Genomic DNA, 22,425 nt, shown 5'->3' on the forward strand with positions numbered 1-22,425 from the left:
TTTTTTCGACAAGGCCCTTACCCGCCCCCTCATCCCCACCCACCTCCCCCACCCCCGCCCTACGAGCTCCCTGTCACCACTGTGTGTAAAGTGTGAAGTGACAGCTGAGTAATAGTCCCGAAATAGCTGGGATAGGTTTTTCCCAGTCTCCATCTCCTACTCCACAACATGCAGCTAAGCAGAAGGAGATTTTTTTTTCTCTAACCACTAAATCTGTAGTATGAACTGAGTGCCTGACATGATAATTGGGTAACAAAATCTTTGAATTAATAATTTAAATCATCCTGAATTCATGAATACTTTATCTAAAAATATGCGTTTGTGAATGAAGTTTGCAGATTATGACTTGTTATGCCAGGGGGCCTCACTGTGCGAGCTATATTTTACACAGTTCATCTCCGTATCACGCTCTCAACAACAAGCACTTACTGGGACACAAAAACAAAAGGGTGAAACAAACCGCAGAAAAATAAAACAAAAAATCACTCGGGCCTGCGGTTGACTTGTTAACATTTCAAAACCATTCAACCATGCCATTCCTGAAGACAGCCACAAACTCTGCTGCTTCTCCTCTGTGGTTATCGCCAAGTAGTGTGATGTCAATAGGTCAGCACTGAGATCAGATCATTGTCGATAATGGAGCCTTGTCAGCCACATAACGTTTAGGTGAAAAAGGGTCTGTCTGAGAGCTTTGTGGAAGTCCAGTGGGAAAGCACAATGCAGCAACAACACAGATTTTTTTATTTCAGTTAAATTCAGCTGTAAGACTAAATGCTTGTGTGACAGAGGCAATAACAAAACATCAATAGCGGACCTCAGCTTTGGGCTTAGTTGACCTGAGTGCACGAACCCTTCCATGACTCACACTTGCTGCCTGTATCATCCTCTAATTAAACTAACCTCTGTGGCAGTGCTGAGGCTGCCGGGCTCTTCGCTGGCTCGCACCATCAGCAGGTAGCGTCGCTGGTCACTCTCGTAATCGAGCGTCCTGGTCAGACTTATCTCCCCCGTCTCCTGCAGGATGCTGAAAAGGCTACTGGGATTGATCAGCAGGCTGTAGCTGATTGGCTGCTTCTGGAATGAAATGGCAAGCACCGCCAGGAAGCTGCAGAAAAAAAGAGAAAGTGATAAAACCAAAAGGAAAAACAGTCTTTATTATTTGATTTCGGTTGCACACATGTTGGATTAAAATCGAAATCCTCTTTTCCTACATCAGCACGGCGCTGTAATGAAATCCATTACTGTATGGCCCATTGACTATGTGCTATAAACACAGTCAATCAGTACTTGTCACTTCTGTGTAATAATGTAATACTATTATGCAGATATCAATGTTTGTTTTTACGGTTAAGAGAGTTTGCATTCCCCCTAATGGTGTGTGATGATGATATGTCAATTCATGCTCGAGTGACTGAATGAATTTTCATCAGCATATGTCTTAACAGGTAGCGTTTGGAAATCAACACCTGAGACAAGTGAACATGTCTGCATTAGTTATTGTAAGACTTATCTTTGCAGAGACATGTATGCATGCTTTTCAGTTATGATTGTTACAAATGTAGGTTATTAAAAAGGGATGGATGTGTCACACTGTCCTTGTGTATGTGAATCAGTGTGCCTTTATACATGCATACATCCTAGTGTTGGGCAGTTTACAAATACGATGTATACTGCCAATACAATTCCTAATACTGCTGTTCCTTATTTTGTATTCTTCTGTATCAGGCAATTATACCTATTGAGGCAACAATAAAGAATCTGACAAGGAGTGTTTGGTGATAGCCACAAGGGAATAGACCACATTTGAATAAAAGCCCCGGCGTAACTGTCTCACTACAAGAAAAGCCTTCAAAAAGACATCACATTACTGTAATTTCTCCTGAAAAGGCCAAACACAGTCACGCAATGTTGGAAATTATAAAAGAAAAAAATATACATCATAATGTTTTTCCTGTATCACACAGCCCTATTTCATCCCCGCTTATGTATGAGTGAGCGAACGTAAACATGTGCAGTACTCACGGCTGTCCTTCAGGCGTGTTCTCTGGTATGGAGATGGCGTAGCTAGTATTGGTGAACTGCGGCGCTCTGGCTCCTGCCACCACAGAGAGCATGGCAGGGGCACTGCGGCTGCCCAGGCCGTCAAGGGCCACCACGCTTAACAAGTACTCTCTGTCCCTCTGAAGCACCAGCCCTGTGGTCGCCACCTGGCCTGTCTTCTTGTCCACTGCAAAGCAGCCGTCACCACCTACAGGGAAATACAACGACTTCATTTTCTAGCACTGGATCCAAACCAATCCAGTAATGCTGGCCTGAATACTAACTCAAATGTTACCCAGGTGGCAATTTTAAACAGGTAATTCTGTCTTGCTGGGTTTGCTGAGTTAAAGACCCAGGACACCGATTTTTTTTCCAATGATACGATTCATTTCCCAATTACCATTTTAATGCAATCTTTCTGTGCAATGCATTTATGTGTCAAAACACCTTAACAGTGTGGACTTATGAATAAACTAATTCACAAACACACTGGGTACATTTCAACAAAATGTTCTGTTTTGTAGCACAAGGCAACACAAGCCTCGAGTATGATCTATCGCCCAGTGGATTAAGATATTTAAAGCAGCTTTATTAAAATGGCTCTTTAATTGCTACTTTGTATTCAGGCAGTATGGTGGACGTTTAACAGTGAATATAAGCTGAATTTACATTTTTTTCATTTGGCAGGCGCTTCAGTTCAAAGTGATGTACAAATGAGGTAAAATCCAAGCCGCAATAGATGGAGGAGAAGCTTTTGAGAATAAGTGCTTCAACTCTCAGTTTCATGTCCCAGCTGACACAAGTGACAGTGGGCACAGTCGTCGATCATTTGCAGATCGTAGAGAACGAGAAGACTCATAAACCTAGTTAGCAGCCACTCGACAGGCCAAGTATTAGTGAGGTGAAGTTAATGCAAGCAGCAAGTGGGAGCTAGTGGAGTGACACATCATTTAACAAAGACAAACGGATACTTTTTAAGTATATGCATAGAATTCATTTAATGCCTAGAAAACACCTATTTTTAAAAAAATTTGCAACTTTTGCACATTGTTACTTTCTTGCATATGTAATCAGGAAATATCTTCCACTCAATCTCATTTACTTAACATAAAAGTACCTTGTTGCCCCAAGCTATTATTATTGATTGATGATTCTTCCTTTTCATTGTCAACCCCAACAACAATTGCTGGTTTGAACACTGTGAAAAAAATCTTAGCTGTGCAATGGAAACACAAATTCTTTTGACCATATCCAGTGATCAATTAATATTTTTTCCCTGACAGTGTTAATTTCGTTGATGAAAATTACGACAATTGCAATTTTTTGTCAAAGGCCTTTGTTCCATGACAAAAACGAGACGATCACGAGCTAAAAATAGATCTTGATAATAAAAACTGAGACAAAATCTATGCTTCATTTTCATTGACGAGACGAGACGTGATGAAAATGTTGGTGGTGAACTATTGGTCAGTGATAGCCGAGAATAGCCATGCTTTCAATTATCTTCAAACGCCTTATGAGCGACCGGCTGGTAAACTCCAGTAAATAGTCTGCACCATGATGTTTCGCTAGCCAGCAAAAACACTCAGAGCGGAGCAGCATCAACCATTAGTGCGAGTTGTGAGCTGTAATTCAGCAGTAAATAATCAGCTGTGTGTGTCTGACTGTGGATGGTGGAGCTGCTGAATGTATTTGTGGAGTTTGTTAGTTGCATTTGTGGCTGTTAGCAGCTCTGCTTGTTAGCCACTGAATGGCAGCAGAGTGAGCAGCCACCGGCCGCTGGTTTTCACAGCTGATCCCTGAAAGACTCCACTCAGTCCGGACTGGACAAGGTTTATGGTTTGATGGTGTTTGACAGGGAGGTAGGAGGCTCAGTTATCTGTGAGTGTAGCTGTGTTGTAAATAAACAGTCTGAACTCAGATCAGTTTTCCCAGACAGAGATGAAAGTTAAGTTTAATTCACCAACTCTGTGAGACGTGAGTTTAAAGCTCCATACTGACATGTTGCAGATTAAGAAAGAATTCTTAATTTTAATTAAATAATTTTTTCTGCCTCTTAACAGTGAGATTGATAAGTCAGAGTTTACAATGAACCTGGGCACAAATCCTAGTTGTCTCAGATTAGTTATTTGTGGTGTCAAAGTTTTTGAGAACATAAAAAGAGAGATGTTGAGCTTTTCAAGTGATGATCAGTCAGTGTGTGCTCGTAAATCACCCCTTGAACGTTTCAAAAACTGCTGGAGAAAAGCAAGTTTGTAAGCGTGTAAAAATTATTGTAGAGAGAAATTGTCTAAATGAAATATTTATACAGCCTGTCACCTTGATTCTAATTTCTGATACATGACTTAACCTAACTGGATTAGTTTAAAAATTAAGAACCAAATAGAAAACATATTCACTAAAAGTTATGACTAAAGTGTGTAAAACTACGAAGGATAAAAATGACTAAAATGTGATTAAAACTAATATGCATTTTCATCTCAAGACTAAGACTAAAACTAAAATAGCTGTCAAAATTAACACTGTCCCCTGATATACTTTGTATGGAGATATCAATAAGGAGAATGCATGGGATTTAGCAATAGACTGTCAACGTATAAAAAACAGTGGGTGCACTTTGACGTGGGGACACACAATATCCTGTATGTTGATATATGTATGTACAATAGGTATGTATAAAGGATGTAATTAAAGCAATACAAATCTGATTGACAAAAAATGAGGTGACATGAGCTGTTTTTGGTTGGTTGAAGACCAGATGCATTGCCGCATTTTTGTGGACCTTTTGAAGAAGTGTGACTGTTCATCCTGGCAACTGTGCTGGAAACATGCTACACCAGCCAAGACAAGAAATAACCACCTGCACTTGCCATTGAGCAACATACTCAATCAGATAAGACCCGATCTTTTTCATGTTATATATTGTGAAGTGAAATGACCAAGTAACAGAATCAACATACTCAGTTAAAGTTAGTTATTCGACAATCACGATGCCCAGATTTCTTGAGGATTTTGTCAAAGAGAGCAAGGCAGAACTGGGCTGGATGCTAATGTTGTGTTAAACTGAAGGACTTGGTTGGATCATGGGGAGTTCAGAGACAGAGCGATTTTTTGCTTGTCGCTTGAGATGAGAAATCTCATCTGGAGCGGTATTTCACTGGGTCCTGTTGCTTGCAGCTCAATGCTGATTGGCTGCCGTAATCCCGGAATCCCGGGGGGATGCTTGACTGTCATGACATGTCAGCTTCATTAAAAGTATAGCTGCAAATTAAATGCAACAATAGATGTAAAAACACACCTAAGACAATACATCTGTGATCAGTTCCCTAATTTAATTTTAACAATTTTTCCAATCTTCTCCAATTTCTCGTTTTATTTTATGGAAGTGATCAATGTAAGTGCACTTGTCCTAGAGCCGCCACGACGGTTTATAATGCAAATAACTCTGTTTAGATAAAACCTACAAGCTTCTCTTCCTATGACTCTTACTAAAAATGTGTCTTGTATGTTTTCTGAAGCCTTTAAGTTACAAAAATGAAACACACTACACTTCTGAGCATTTATACCTCCGACCGCGGCAGGCCGCTGCTGAAAGTTATACATTTTGATACATAGGCCCTACAGGTGGCTATACATATTGCAAAACTCTGTAAAAGTACACCAATGCATACAGTTTCCAAATATTTTATTACACAAAAGACAGCTAACCTATTTTGGCACATAGGCTACATACAAAATCCTCCCGCTCCTCGCTCCAGGCAGCTCCAACTCCGCTCACCCCCCCCCCCCCCCCCCCCCCCCCGAGCAATGAAGCGATATCAAAGGGGTGATCTTAAGCAGAACCATGTGAGCAGATAATCAGACCAGTGGAGGTGGTGTATAGAAGGGGACTAAACACCAATTTTTGTAGTACAATCCATCCTTGAGGCCTTACAGACAAGTTGACTGCACTTTATTCCTCATGAAGCATTTGCAAAGCCAATTTTCAAAATATTTTTGAGATATTCTTGAAGGTTATGATGATGAGCACTGCGGTTCACTATTTGTTGACCTTTCCAAGGCTTTCTATGCAGATGATACCATTTTTAATGCCCATGGCTCTTCCACTCAGGCCATGTCTCTATTGCAGTATGCCTTTAACATTCTTCAGACGTCTCTGCATAACCTGAAACTTGTACTGAATGCTGATAAGAAACTGTTTTATTCTAAAGAATCTTCCTGCCACCCATACACATAATGGTACTGAATTTAAGTTCAGCCTAACAAGTGTCTGGGAATTCGGTTGTGTGGCAGTCTTACTTTTACATCTCATGTGGAACAACTGGCAAAAAAATCTGAAGATAGAAAATGGTTTCTTGTATTATGGCATATTTTTCTCTTGAGGACAGATTCACCACTGTGCAATCGACCTCCGTGTCTGTGTTTGACTATGGAGATGTCCTGTACTTACATGCTGCTCATTCCATCTGAAAAAAACTTGATGCAGTTTACCACTCTACCCTGCATTTCATTACAGGAGATTAATCTTGTACTCATCACTGTACTCTACATGAAAAAGCCGGCTGGTCCTCGCTGGCAACAAGAGAACTCCACACTATCATTTTAGAGATGTGTGTGATTGTCTCTGATGCTGTGTGTGTGTGTGCTTGTTCATATCTGACTGTGTTTTGTTGTGTGTATTATCTCTGTTTAACTTCCCGCTGTCGTACTCAGGTCTCTCTTGCAAAAGGATTTTGATCGAATGAGAGTAACTGATTAAATAAAGGTCATAGAAATATTTTGGAACCTACACTGTCTACATCAGACTTTGGTAGCCAGCAGCTTTTTTAATGTTTTCTGACATAATTTGTCAATCACTGGACTAGAATGGTACAATTATCAGGAATGTGTGTTGCGTCCTTTGCGTGCTTGCGGTGGCATCCTCATGAAAATAATGCTCCATTGCACTACTAGTGGTTAAACCAAACAGGGTACCACCTTAGAATGAGACTGGTGATATTCTATATTTTTCCATACTTTCTACTTTCTCTATATTTCTATACTATATATACCCACTGGTCTCTCCTGGAGATGTAAATATACAAAACGTTTTACAGATATGTTAAAAAAAGGTATGAGAATTTCTTAGACAGCAGGGCACAGTAGTTTTAAAAAACATTTCTGAAAGTAGTACATAATCCATTTGTTGGGAACTATTTTCAACATGAGCTACGATGCCCACGCTCATAGAAATGAAGAAACATGTCACCCAGTGTACTGGTGTGGCTCACTGATATGCTTTTAATAATTTTTAGATATCAGCAGAGGTCTGTGGCACAGAAGAATAAATATCGCAGGCTGTGAATAAACAGACCATACTTGTAAGGCGGATAAATTAATTGTTGTGTTTGGTCTTTTTATTGGATTTGTTGGCAATATTAAAATATGAAATACTGCTAAATGTATCCTTTATGTGCAGCCAAGAGGTTCTTGTCCTTTACTTGAGTATTTCAATTTTATAAAATAGCTAAATTTATTACGCTGCCCAGTGAATGCTGTCACTTTTAATACTTAGTACATCTTGCTGATGACACTTCTTTACTTTTAGGTCTGCAGAACCTTTACTTGTAATACTTTGAAACCCTGTGCAGTTTCTGACAATCAGTAGTGCTACGGAGAAGATTTTAATTAGAGAGTCCCTGTTTTGTTTGTATCATGCTAAGATTCACATCCTGCAATTGGTAACACACTATTCTGCAGCACCCAGCAACATGTATCAATGCGCCAAGGACAGTGAAGCTGCTAACGAGCAAACATGGATGTAAACAAGTCTGATTTTAAATATCTAAAATGGGCTTTGCAAAAATGTTATGAGGAAGGAAATGCATTCAACACGTAACAATACGTAACACAAAACTTTTGTTTGTTTATGAGAAATTAAACCGTGCATCTTTACATCCAACATCTAGTTTTTCACTACTGTTAAATACTTTAAAAATGAGATCAGACAGACTGACCTCACTCATCGAAAGGCCAGCTACTCTCATCCTCTTGAGGTCTTTAAAGTTAAGCACAGCATAAGAGGGTTAAATAAATACATTGAAATTGGGTCTAGATTACTTTGTCAGGAAACTATTCAGGTTGTTCATGCTTTTAGAGGCAAACCTCACTGCTTGCAAGAGTTTTTAGCATGGTCATATAAACCATGGGTACCTCGTGGTAAATGTGGTTTAACGCACATAAGGGACTTGTGCGATGGACTAATGTGAGTCAAAGCGAAGTCAGGAGCGTTTTGTAAAGCCCCACTGGCGAGATTAGCACACACCCCCCCCCCATCTCTGACATGCCAACAAACCTCTATCCCCTCTACCACCAGGGGGTCTTCTACTCTGGCAGACTTCCAGCAGCCCACTGTGTGTGTTTGTGTGTGTGAGGGCATGCTTGTGTGATTCTGTGTGTGCATGAAAGAGAGAGAAGCAGACAGATAGACAAGAGTGCATGATAAGTGCATAAACAAATGTGTGAAGGCCTCTGGCTGTGTGCACGTATGTGTGTGTGTAGGAGAGAGAGACAGAGAGAGAGGGACAGCAGCAGAGAGAGACAGGGTGACAGAGAGAAAGAGAAACTAATGGACACCTAAAGAGTGTATGAATGCATGAATGAATGTGTGAACGCCTGTGGCTGTCTGTCTGAGTGACTGTGCTGGTGTTTGACTTGCTGTATTTATTTCCAATGCTCCATAGCCTGCCAACCTATTCTAACAACAACACAGGCTGTTTTAATATCACTTCCCTCCCATTCACGTTGTGTATGTGTGTGTGTGCATGTGTGCAAGTGTGTGTCTATGAATAGCAGAAAAACTTACCATCCGACAAAAAGTATTCCACCTCTCCGCTTTTGCCCTCATCCCCATCATGAGCCTGGAGCTGGTAGACAAACGTTCCCGCGGGGGCCTCGGGGGACACTACAGCCAGGTAAGGGTACGGCTTCATATTCCACTCAGGGACGTTGTCGTTGACATCAGTGATCTTCAGCTTCACCTTGTTCAGGTACCAGTCTGGGCCTGGGGGATAGTGCAGAGATAGTGACGGAGCTGTGGTTACTGAAAGTGACAGCTGTCATGTAACTGTGTGTGTAGAGGGGAGACAAGAAGCCAGGGGAATCCGAAAGCACCGAAAAGCAGCGAGTCAACTGAGGGTACAGGTATGTAAGATAAAAATCCTCCCCAGTAGATGGCAAAGCATTATGCTGCAGGATTAGAATAAATCTCATCCAATCGTGTATCTGCAATGTGAGACTGATACCAATACGGACTCGATTCAGCTCAGAGTTCTGGTCAAAGTCAATTACCACACTATCTTTAACATGGCAATTTACCCACTATCTCTTCCACTTCCCTTTGCTCCACCATAGCTGCAGGGTTTGGGAGATTGTTTTAAGTGGATGTCAGGAGAGCGGTTTGGGCCCATGGTGGAGGTTGGTGGATGTGACGTCAACCATCTCCTCTCCATCAAGGCTCCCATCCAGACACCAAGGTTCCCATGGGAGAGAGACTCAGCTACAGCCTCATCTACCAAGTCTGTGTAAAGCTACCTTGATCTTCCCACAGGGGCCTCGGGATGATGCCTCATGGCTGCAGGCATTTTGTCGCCTGCACACTGCCTCACTGGAGTGAATAAGAAGATTCCAGGAATCCAATTACCAACTCGCTCACCCTGAGTCTGGGCAGACAGCAAGAGTGCACAGCAGCGCCCAAGGAGAAGTTGTGTACAGCTGCGTTGCAGTCTCTATGACAGCAGCGTAGCGTGCCTTCTGCCGAAACTGATAGCCAGGGATCGTTATCTGCATTAAATATAACGACACAATCTGGAAACAATGTGCACAAAAAACTTCTGACAGTGTCACAGGCCTGATCTAGGGCGCTTTTTTGTGTAGACTCTATTCCTGCAAAGTGGAGCAAGTCGCAGAACTGTGAGCTAAGACACTATTTCCGCAAATATTGGCTGTGATCTTGTGTCAGCGTAGCATGGAGGAATGTCAGATGAGCTGCCAACCAGTGCAGTAGGCTGCAATCCACAGAGGCCATCTGCCTTACCCCAGAGAAGAAGAACCCCCTGCCAGGACAAACACACACACGGATATGACCACAATCAGAAAGCTTTGACAAGTCGTCCCATCACACCCAGCCACGTGCTTGCACACATGACATAGCAGACATTAGCATTTCTCCTCCTGTCTTCCTGTTCTCTCTTTCTCACAAACACACACCGGTGCACACTTACGCACAGAGGTGAGTTACCTAAGGGCTAAAAGTAACTATGGATTTCAAATCCCATTATGTAAAAGCTCTCTTGTGTGTGACCACAGGCTATATATGTACTTTTTAATCCAAGACAAAAGTAGCAGGAGTTTGCTGTGAATCCTTTCGCTATCCGAGGGCCGACACAACAGATGTGCTGTACAAAACAGTTCTACTTTGCTGGTTTCTCTAATATTCTGCATCATAATGTCTCTTCAAAGTCGATTATAGCTGATAATAGAAAACTATACACTGGTAATGAGCGGTACATGCATACAGCAAATGGTATAAAGTCTTCAAACTGTACGAATTGCTGTAATAAATCTTTTACAGCACCCACAGTCGTGTTCGCTCAAATGAGTAGGAAAGCAGAAAACAGATGCTAAAATTCCTATTTCTTTTTTAACCGGCTTACAGTTAAGATGCATTTTGATGGAAAATACAATGTGTTGCACTCCAGACTAGCTCTGGAGTGTTCACAACTGAAACACAATAGCTATAAAGTGTGTGACAGCTCCTAAAAGGATTGTTAGAGGGATAATAACAGAGGGAGGAAGAAGCTAGAGGAGAGAATTAATCTAGCTTTCTGCTCAGGCTTTAAAGTTGCAATGCGCAGAGAAAAGTTCTGTCTCGGATCTGACGATAGTTCGTTTTGGATAAATAGCCGCTGTATCGTGGGGGCAGAGAAACTAATCAATGTTCAGATGCTATCTCCTAAAATGTCGACAGCGGCAGTTTATGCAATTTAAGCCAGATCATCCTGCCCTGAAAGATGGAACAATCCTTTCGTGATGAATAATGAGAAAGGATAAAGATTCTTTTGCAAAGTAGAGGGGTTTAAAAGGCACTTAATCAAAAAGAAATCAGAGCTCCAGCACTTAACATTTAGTTGACTATCAAATCTTTGCGGGGAGCAGCGCAAGACACATTCCTTGCCTCCTGCTTGCTGGTGTCTTTCCCAACCATGTCTCTGTGGTAATGGTGGTGATGATTTTACAAGGCTCCATCTAATTAGCTTGTTACAGAGAGACTAATCAGAGCCAAGGCAGATAATTAGAGCCTATCAGCTCTGGAATGATAATGAAGAATGTACTCGTGTGTGAGTGTGTTTGCGAGGTGAGCAACTGCTAATGTGCACGCTGCATGTTCTGAAAGCTGCAAACGTGTGCGATTTCTCTCTGATCTGGTGAGTTAAGTAGGGAACCGCTGTGAGCGATGCCCCATGAGTGCCAAACCGACACAACCTGCCCCACCTGACCGAGACAAAAGACGTGATCAAATAAGCGGGTGAGAAAGAGGGCTCACAGGCTCCGGTGGATTTTTCAAAGTCAAATATGCTTTCCGCTCGCTCAGTGTGATGAAAAGCCGGCCTATACTGTACACTACAATCCCATAAGGATAAGAGCATCTGCTGGATGACTAACGTAACAATGTATTGCTAAAAAACAGGTGGAGGACAGCGGTGCACTGTGTGTTTAGCCAAGGATGAGTGGCTACAACGAGTGTGGTGTGTTTGCATGTGTGTGTGAGAGAGTGTGTGTTCTATATCACTGCAAGCCTGTCTGTTGATGTTTCCTGCTGTTAATCCTCTCCTTGGGTAGTTGCTATATAAAGCTGCTAAGTGGCTTGCCGGTACGAAAAAAAAAAAGTTGTCTCAAGTGCTTCTGTGCACATGTACACTGCCCACAGTGCGAGGACACTGAGTGTGTGTGGGAAGGGGATGAGAGGAAACACAGTGAAGGAGAGAGGCACAGATACAGAAACACAAATATCTACAGAGGGAGAGAAAGAGACAGAGAGGAGGAAGAGGCAAGCAGCGTGGAGGATGGAGTATTGTGTGATGCTTAGCGGAGAACGTAAAATAACATTAAAGAGACGAGAGCACAAGGGAAGCACAACAAACAGCGTAGCACAACAAAAGATGCTGGGAGTATCCATGTTTGGAAGGAAAACATACAGTAGCAGAGCACAGACCACAGGAGGAGAAAATTAAGATATAGAACATAGAGTGTTAATTAATATCAGAGGGTCTTCTTATGGACCCCTTGTTCCCCCTATGTCCAATGAGGGAGGAAATTAAGATACAAATATTTCTGTGTGGAATTAAACAAATTGCGTCTGCAAGCATAAATATCAATGGCCCGTGCGAGACATGGAATTTCAGGGGTGCTTTTCTAGCAGCGAGTGAATGGAAAGTGAAAATCAGCTCAATGGGGGAGTAATAAGGTACATTAACCAAATGTTTGCAGTGTTAAGGAGGCTCTATTCTAAGCCGCCCACCCCCATCATCTCTGTGCTTAAAGCAGAGTGTGAAGCCGTCAGCAGGAGATCAACATGCTAAAAGCACTGGGGACAGAAATCTATTAACTCAGGGATCCCGACATCACACACCCTGGACTCTGCGGCTCAGAATGGCTGACACACTAACCGTGTAAACACACATGCAGGCATTTTCAACCCAGGACAATTACAAATGGTAGACGTCTTCAAGTTCTGCACATTTTTTTTTCCTCTCTGAATCTGCATCTCTGCAAAAAAGCAGCCACATAAAAGTGTTCAATAAAGCAGCCAGCGTGTGGGTCTTTGAGCAACTACATCTGCAAAGAACTTACAACAATATTGACAGGATTGTGGGACAGCTTATGTTTGCAGGTAATGGAAAAATAAGCCATATGTGTAACATTGATATGTAAAACATATGGATGTAGCATATGAGTCATCTGCATCAGTTTACTGAGGGGATCTTTAAAGGCTCACACACAGACCATGGACCCTATTTAAACAGTCTTTAGTGTATGGCACAAGAGCATTTAGGGTGTGTCCAACTCCAATTTTGCTAGTTACATGGTGCATTATCTGAGGTGCAAAGAGCAAAGCGGTTGCATTTAGCCCTTGATTGATCATAGATGTGTTTTGGGCATAACATGAATTCAACCAGTCACAGCAAACTGGAGAAGCAAGCAGTTTTCTGTTGAGAGTAATGCAGTAAGAGCGGTAATGTCACTGCAGCAAATATTGTGGGTGACATTTAAACTAAAAGCTGTATTTATAAACCTGACAGAAGTAACAGAAATAAACTTTAAGCTTCTGAAATAATCAATGAAGTTTCGTTGCTCCTCGTGTGTAAATGCGCACAGTGCCTCTCTTAATGGGGAGTTGGACAGCTCGCTCTGCTCTGTTCACATTTTAGAGAATAAAATTTATATTTTTGTCAATAATGATGTGTTATTTCCCCCACCCGCAACCCATCTGCACGTTCTTGTGTGTGTAACAAGCAGAGTATACACACATTGTGAACCCACTATGTAGGCGAATCTTACTATCTGAATAATGGGCCCTTTGAATAGCAAGAAAATACTATCATTGACTTAAGACCAGGACTTTGTTAGTCAAGGTTGCAATTACTTTCTGCTGCCACAAAATTGCAATAGGCCAACAATGCAAAGGAATGCAACTCATTTGAAGACCTACACAGCCATGATGGGCGAAAGTACATTTGCTACTTATGCAGTGAAAATGACAAGTGTGTCGGTCTGACATTAGCAACGGGCGCTGCACTTAGCACTGGGTGTAAGATAGGGCCCTGCATGCTTTAAAGCTTTATTTCCATTAAGGGAACAAGCTTTTTTTTTAAATGCACCAAGACACATGAGAAGAAGCAAATTAGACATTGACACTGACTTGTGTGGAAGAAAAATTTGCAACATTTGGAGGAGAATTTCTCATTCACTTCAACACAACGTAGTCTTCACAGCTGTTGGCCTTTAGGGTGACAAGCGCTCTAACTAGAAATATCTATTAAATAAATGCATGGCAATACACAATAGACTGTAGTGTTGTGTTTTTCAGCACTCATCTATACAACTCTGACTCAAAACATTTTTTTATTCCTCATTTTGAATCCAACTCTACTCCACAAAAGCAAGTTTATGTCTGTAAATATTCTCTGCTTAATTACTTTATTGTCCTTGCACATGGGTCTTCAGACTGGTGGAATCCCATGAACTTAAAAATAAACTAAGGACCCACACCCCTCACAGTACTAGTGACTCACCAACTCCTGTATTTCTACAGGGGTAAGACAGAAATAGAAAAACAGATAAATGCATGAATAGATAATTGAGTGACTCACCAATCCAACAGATAGCAAAACCTACAATTGGCCATGGAGTGTAAAGTGGGAAATACAAAAGATCCAAACAGTAGTAATTATTCTTGCAGTATATCTAAGCCCTAAACTATCTATAATGGTGTTAAAGGTTCTTTCACTGAAGATGTTCAGAGTCTCTCAAATCACGGATGCATGCTGGAGTCGGCTCAAACCCTGCATGACCCTGAACAGGATAAGTGGTAATGAAAAATGAAAATGGACGGACGTACAGATGGATGTACGGATGGTTGGATGGCTGTCTCCCATCAGGCACAGACAGCTACAGTCTGTTCTCTGGTGGGCTCTTTTTTTCTTGTAGTTCAGCCAAAAGAATTACAAATGTAATTCAATCCCTTTTGTTTAATGGCTCTAAGCAGAGAAAAATGTGCCCTATTCACGTCTATTCACTTGCATAAAAGAGGAGGGTTTAGAGAGGAGCAAGTGTTAAATGGAGATATACTGGCATAGTATGGAGCCTTCAGGCAAGGGAAAAATAATTTAGCTGAAATATTTTAAAGCCTATTTAAAACAACTGTGGCCTCTGATTTATTTGCATGGCCTATGAGTTTGGCTTTGCATGTTCAAAAAACGAAATGTTCAAAATTACTTTAAACTATTTTCAATTCTGCAGCTCACTTTCATAACTGTGACATTTCCATCTTATTCTTTCCACACAGTAATACACATTAAACAATGAAACCACTGACGATGCTCTGTGGTGAGTCATGAGCCTTAACCTTCGCAATCAGTGTGTGAAAACAGCTAGTCTATTGAGAAACAAACAAAAGAAAAAAGCACACATAAGTTGACCAATGTTTCATCAAAGGTGTTGTTTCTGAACAGGAGAAAAATATATTGTGCTACATTTCCTTAGTGATTCTAAAAATGTGCTGCTCTCCAGAGCCACAGACAAGGACAGATAAGCCGCTGCACATTACAGAATTCCTAACGAAGAGCCTACATGCATTGTACTCTCCTCTCTTTAGGATCCTCCATGCAACGCTTAAACCCCCGGCAAGACTGTAGGCACTGCCTACACAGACACAGTAACTCTCATACATGCAAGAACTTCAGTGCTGAGCACTCACTGTTAAAAAGGCATGCCTGTGGCATTAAGACCAATATTGCGTCATCACAATATTATTCGATACTGACTTTACTGCATATCATCTTACACCCCATCTCACCATGTTTTGTGTGCATTTCTAGAAGGGCTGGGCATCAGTAGTCAATACCTTTAAGGTATAGACAGAAACAACCCAATACCAAGTAGTATCAAAATGTCTCAAGTCAAACAATACCTCTATTCATATCGTTTTAGTAGCCTCTTGTAGAAAAAAATGTATAGTTGTATGGTTTTGCTTGCCGCCAATCAGTGCAAGTATTCTTCAATTCGATATGATGTGTGATTGACCCACTACTGCAGCAGCTACCACTCATACAATCTGTGGTATGGTGAAGTTGAGTGCAGTGTATTTACAGAGTTGCAGCATGCTGAGATGCCACCAAAACATTAAGTAAGAAAGTATGGCTACACTACACACCTGGCAACTGATGGCATTTTACAAATCTAAAGGCATCCATTCACATGATGGGTATCGAATGAAGTATGAAAAAGGTATCAAATAAAGTATCACCTTAAGGGTAGGGGTATTAGTGCTGACTGTTATTGTAATGTTTTAAACAATACCCAGCCCTAGTCACTAGAGTCAATAATAGACTAAGTGCAAAGTAACAGACAAAGTAATACTCTGTACAAAATATATTTTATGACTCTTAAACACTGACCTTGTGTAGACTCCAAAGATGGTTTTAAAAAGTTTGTATTTAGCTTAAAGGGGCAAAAAGCGAAATCGTTTCACCGCTAGGTTTGCTGTTGTGCACTGCCTGTAGACCAAAACAAAGTGTGTCATGAGCCACTCCTCCCTCTACCTCTGTTCTCCACCCCCACCCCACTCGCCTTGTCTGTGCAGCTGAGGACCACAGCATCTCCACGGACTATTACATCCAGACGGTCCCGGTGTTTCTTCNAACCCTAACCAAGTGGTTTTTGTGCCTAAACCTAACCAGACCTTAACTACAGGGCATCATGATGATTTCGGAACAACGGGAATTCGGAACAATGGGTTTAATATGGTCGGAACAATGGGCAGTTCCCTTTCACTACAGGCAGATTCACTCGCCCGGAACAATGGGCAGTTCCCTTTCACTACAGGCAGATTCACTCGCCATAGGGGCGAGGAAATAAAACCTAAACAGCCAACTAAGTTTGGCTTAGTTCAGCAGTTAGCAATGTCTAACTAAGTTTGGCTTAGTTCAGCAGTTAGCAATGTCTTTCACTCACTCTCAGTCTCTGCTGTGTTTAGCTATTTCCCTGCTTTCCTCTCAGTCTCTGCTGTGTTTAGCTATTTCCCTGCTTTCCTGTTAGCGTTAGCACTTGTCGGCTGCCACACTAACGTCCCTACTCTTCTCCATGAACCGGAGCCGTGAGCCCACGAGCCCGCCAGGCTCACGGAGAAGAGTAGGGACGTTAGCGTTAGCACTAGTCGGCTGCCACACTAATGTTTCTACTCTTCTCCGTGAGCCCGCGGCTCATGGCTCCAGCTCAGCGTTAGCTCCTGGAGCTAGCACTAGAGCTACTACGGCTACTGGAGTAACTTACAGCTACGGAGCGCTTCTACCAGCTCTTCTAGTCACTGAGCCTCCCCTCCATCTCAGCACATATATTACATTTATTACAGGTACCATCATCGTTAAAGTAGGCAGGGAAATAGCTAAACACAGCCCGCCAGGCTGCCCGCCAGGCTACATTTTACAATGCTAATTGCAAATGTTAGCTGAGCTGCCGGGCTACTCACCTAACACAACTTGACCCATTGCTGGGACAGAGCTGCTAATAACTCAAGCTCCGGACATTAACCCATGCTACGATTGTAACATTAAATTTAATTGAATCGACATAGCGACATTTGCCTAACGTTACTGTAACACTAATTAAAACAGACATTTGACTTCGAAAATACGCGCTGCCATTGCTCACTGGCTGTAGCCTTTTATAGGGAGGGAGGGCCAAGGTCTCCGAGGGAGGGGGGGGGGGCGGGATTCACATGAACGTACATGAACGTACATGAACGTACATGAACGCGCAGCCGGACCGGTTTGTAAACAAGGGGCTGGAGATCAACAACACAGAGAGAGGGTGTGTGAGGTCATGCTATACTCCAGATGAAATTCACATAGCAATTTTTTAATTCCTTCAATCTAGAAATGATGAATTTTGCTTATTGCTCCTTTAAGCAAAAGTGGTTGAGCATGATCGAAGTGTTTGGCCATGGAGCACATTTTGGAGAAAATATATTTTTTTAGAAGGCTTTTAAGTACTTCATTATGTGTTTATGTTTTTATAGTTCAAGAACAGTGTACTCTAAAACAGTGGTTGCCAACTGGTCCAGCCAAAGGGTCCAGATTTCTCCTTAGTCATTAGTTCAAGGTCCACACAGTTTAACACACTGACAACATACTTGCGTTTGACCATGTCGTTGAGCTAGTTTGCTGTCTCTGTCAAGTAGCTATCTAGTGTCCAGCTGTCAGTCACTCACTCTATAGCAGGAAACGGCACTTCAAATTAAAGTCTTTGTGCTGTAATTCACTGTACTAAAAACAAAGTGTGTTTTTTTTACAAACTTAACATGTTTGCAAGTCACTTGTGGTCCATTCAGAATGGACCAGCGACCCACTTTTGGACTGTGACCCACCAGCTGGGAACCACTGCTCTAAAACAGGTATAGATAAAACTTTTTTCTTGTATATACTTTTTCAACTTGGGCCACTAGCTGTATCTCTAAATAGTGTTGCTTAGTTAATAAAGCCTTTTCACGGCAGATGTTTTGACTCAAAGCAGTAAAAGCAGAGGTGTTAACAATGTAAGAGCCTTGCAAAAGTTTTTCACCCTCATTGGCATTTTTTTCAATTTTGTTGGGTGACAGCCTGCAATTTAAATGGATTTTGACTGTGATTATATTCAAAATTGCTGAAATGAAAAACAAATTTCTTTTTAAAAAATTCTGAAAAAAAACAAACAAAACAAAATTGAAAAGTGGTGCGTGCATATGTATTCGCCCACTTTACTATGACGCACCTAAATAAGATCTTGTGCTACCAATTACCTATAGAAGTCACAAAATTAGTTAAACTATAATTACTGCCTTGCGGCTATATGCTTCCACAACCTGTCATGTTGCAGTTACAGTTAACATCCATGTCTGTGAAAATATGGATGCTTCACATAAATCTCTCCCCCGGAAGCACAGATCTATACCATTAGCACAGTTTAAAGATGGACATCCAACATTAATGTATTCAATTCAGTATCTGACCAAATGTCTACGCTTCTGTTCCTGAGTTATGATGCTGAGTAATTTGAGTGTTTTTGCAGAACACATGATAATGATGATGATGATGATGATAATGATTATGATGTCACAATGAAGTTGACCTTAGCCCTTTTGAGCATAAAATGCCATCACTTCATCATTATATCCTATTGGACATCATGCTCTGAAATTTTGTCATAATTAGCGCATCAATTCTTGAGTTATGGCCAAAAACATGTTTTGTGAGGTCACGATGACTTTGACCTTTGATCACTGAATTCTAATCAGTTCACTCATGAATCTAAGTGGACATTTGTGCCAACTTTGAGATAATTGTACTTGTAATATCATGTTCACAAAATGGGCTGGACAAGGTCATAGTGACCTTGACCTTCCACCACCAAATTCTAATTAGATCATTCTTGACTCAAAGTGGACACTTGTACCAGATTTGAAGAAACTTCCTCAAGTTGTTCTTAAGAGGTTGCATTCACAAAAATGAGATAGATGCAAGGTCATGGTGGCCCTGATCTTTGACCACCAAATTCTAATCAAGTCATTTTTGGGTCTAAGTAAATGTTTGTGCAAAATTGGAAGAAATTCCCTTAAGGCCTTCTTCAGATATCGTGTTCATGAGAATGAGATGGATTCAAGGTCACAGTGAGCTTGACCTTTGACCATCAAAATCTAATCAGTTCATCCTTGAGTCCAATTGGAAGAAATCCCCTTGAGATTTACTTGAGATATTGCGTTCACAAGAATGGGGTGTACATAGGTATGGACGTACAGACAACCCAAAAACATAAAGCCTCCGGCCACAGATAGCGCTGGCGTGGAGGCATAATAAAATCTATCTGTGTGCAACCAAATGTTACATGATCTCAGTATATATAAACCTACACCTGTTCTGAAAGGCCCCGCAGTCTGCAGCAAGGTTTAATGGCAAGCATGTAGCACCATGAAGCCCAAGGAGCTGTCCAAGCAAGTCAGGGCTAAAGTTCCAGAGAGGTACAGATCAGGGCTGACTTCTAAAAAAATCTTAAAGTTTGAACACCCCACTGAGCACCATTAAATCCATTATTACAAAATGGAAAAAACGTATCACCACAACAAACCTGCCAAGAGAGGGCCGCTCTCCAAAATTCAAAGACCAGGCAAGAAGGGCAATAATCAAAGAGACACCGAAAAGACAAAAGATAACCCTGAAGGAGCCGGAAAGTGCCACAAATGAGACTAGACTATCTGTCTATAGGACGACTTCAAGCCATACACTCCGCCAAGCCGGGCTTTATGGACGAGTGGTTAGAAAGTTTAATTTTAGTCTCATATGACCAGAGCACCTTCTTCCATATGTGTGGCGATCTCCAATCATGTTCTTATTTCTTTCTTTATGCAACAGCTTTTTTTCCTGGCCACTAGTCCATAAAGCCTTGCTAAGTGCAGCTTAATTTGGTCCTGTAGACAGATACTCCAGTCTCGGCCATTGAGCTTCAGCTTTCAGCTCCTTCAGGGTTATCTTTTGTCTCTTTGTTGTCTCTCTTGCCTGGTCCTTGAATTGTGGTGGGTGGCCCTCTCTTGTCAGGTTTGTTGTGGGTCTATATTTTTTCCATTTTGTAATACCGGATTTAGTGTTGGTCAGTGGGATGTTCAAGGTTTCAGATCTTTTTTTATATCTCAACCTTGAGCTGTACTTCTCCAGAACTTTCTCCCTGACTTGTTTGGACAGCCTTTTGGTCTTCATAGTGACACTTGCTTTGTGTTACCCACTGCTCAGTAGTGCTGTAGACTCTGGGTCCTTTCAGAACAGGTGTACAAATACTAAGATCATGTGACACTTAGACTGAACTAATTATGTGACTTTTGAGGGTAAATTGGTCGCGCTAGGTCTTTGGAATGTCGTAGTAAAGTAACATTAACAATGGCTCCATCCATTAAGTATCCCAGTGGGCCATGTCAGTGAGTCAGTGAGTAAGCCCTGAAACTAGCTCACCTAAAAGGAATGCAGTCATTATTAATGTTAATGGCTCCAGCTGTGCTTTCCTGCTTTGGCAAGTCAAAATGTTGGACCTGAAAAGGGTCTGTTGTGTCAAAATTGTGATTCTTTTATGAAGGAAATCAAATGATTGCCTGGGAACCAGATGAATCTGCGAATTCATGTTTAATTTGCTCTGGTAGATGCATCTGGCCCCCGTCTAATACAGATTTCCGGCAGTCTGATATTGTGCCGGGCCAATCACAACCGATTATTAAATATGGGATGTTTTTGAGACGAAGACCATAAAGAAAAGCACAATTGAGGCTTTGTCGAAAACAACCAAGATGGCGGCAGCTGATGTGGAACTTTCTGTTAAAGCCACTGTGAGATTAGTATTGAACGAACTGGACAGTATATGTTTGCAAAAAGAATGATTAACTGCACTTTAAGCTTCTCTTGAGAAGACAGATGCCGACAGGATTTATCAAAAGTTTAGGATATCGACTTATGATATACTGGCTGATCTCTGCACACTTTTCAGTTGCTCAGGTTTTATTGTTTTCACACCAAACCTCACCGTTTTTGCACAGTACTTCACTGTGACTGGCTGGTACTACTATGCTGTAGGTCTGGCAATGTCAGGCTAATCAAATTATAGATTCTGCAGGATTTGCATTTGAAAAAACAAAAACATGAGGACAACCATCACATTATTTGCCTCTGACACTGACATTGTGCCATGTATAGCTGGTGGGTTATGTAGCATGTGAAGCAACATGCTGACCAGACATCATCTGAACATGAACCGACAGAACAGAGGGAAAGCAAAAATACATCCGTGACAGGAACCTTAGTCACTTTCAAAAATGACTCATCAAACCCCCGCTGGCCATAAAGATGAGGATACAAATTTGCCCAACTGAGGTAATCAAAATGTCATGTCTGTACCAAAAAACAGGCCATCTTGATTCCTTTGTGTGGAAACCGTTCAGGTTTTAGCCTAGTAACCTCTGTAAAAAGAATATACTATGCAAACAGGGTTTTGTGGTGATAGGACAAGGATAACGTGTATAGTCTAACCCAAGCTCAAACCCCTGCCAGCATAAACAAATAAAGATGCATTATTTTGAGGTCTGAAAGCCAACTGTGAGGAACTGCAGTCATAGCACTGTAATATTGCATTAAAGACTCTTTTTGTTTCTCTGTCTTTCATGTTCCAGGACAATATATTTGATCTTGGTGTGAAGCCTAAATGAATTTACGTTCTGCTAAAGGGAAACGTTGAGGTACTTTTGAAAATGTACTTTTTGCAAATATCAGAATGATCAAATGGAACAGCACAAAACCAGAATATACAATGCTTTGAAACTCTGCTAAAAGCATTGCTATCACTATTACATTAAATCATCATTACAATTCCACTGGCACACATCACACACACATCCTACGTTTGTTCCACATAACACATCTATGTAAAATTCTGTATAGTCGTTACTCTACATAATAGTATAAAAACAAGGGGATGAGCTGTCATCTTGCTCACATTGATTGTATGGAAAATAATATAGGAAATGCAGTTAACGTATTTTTCAGTGGTGTTAATCTATGT

General features: G+C 41.4%; 1 protein-coding gene across 1 annotated transcript in view; it reads right to left on the minus strand.

Annotated features, from left to right (window-relative positions):
• The window catches only part of LOC126408610 (neural-cadherin-like), a 101,148-nt gene that overhangs the window by 57,251 nt on the left and 21,472 nt on the right, over positions 1-22,425 (minus strand). The window contains exons 2-4 of the mRNA XM_050074273.1: positions 8,885-9,082; positions 2,023-2,248; positions 901-1,105 (exon numbers count right to left, since the gene is read on the minus strand). Coding sequence (XP_049930230.1) covers positions 901-1,105; positions 2,023-2,248; positions 8,885-9,082 — 629 coding nt within the window. The remainder of the gene's footprint in view (positions 1-900; positions 1,106-2,022; positions 2,249-8,884; positions 9,083-22,425) is intronic.

This window comes from Epinephelus moara, chromosome 20, assembly GCF_006386435.1.
Source record: "Epinephelus moara isolate mb chromosome 20, YSFRI_EMoa_1.0, whole genome shotgun sequence".
NCBI classification, from domain to species: Eukaryota; Metazoa; Chordata; class Actinopteri; order Perciformes; family Serranidae; genus Epinephelus; species Epinephelus moara.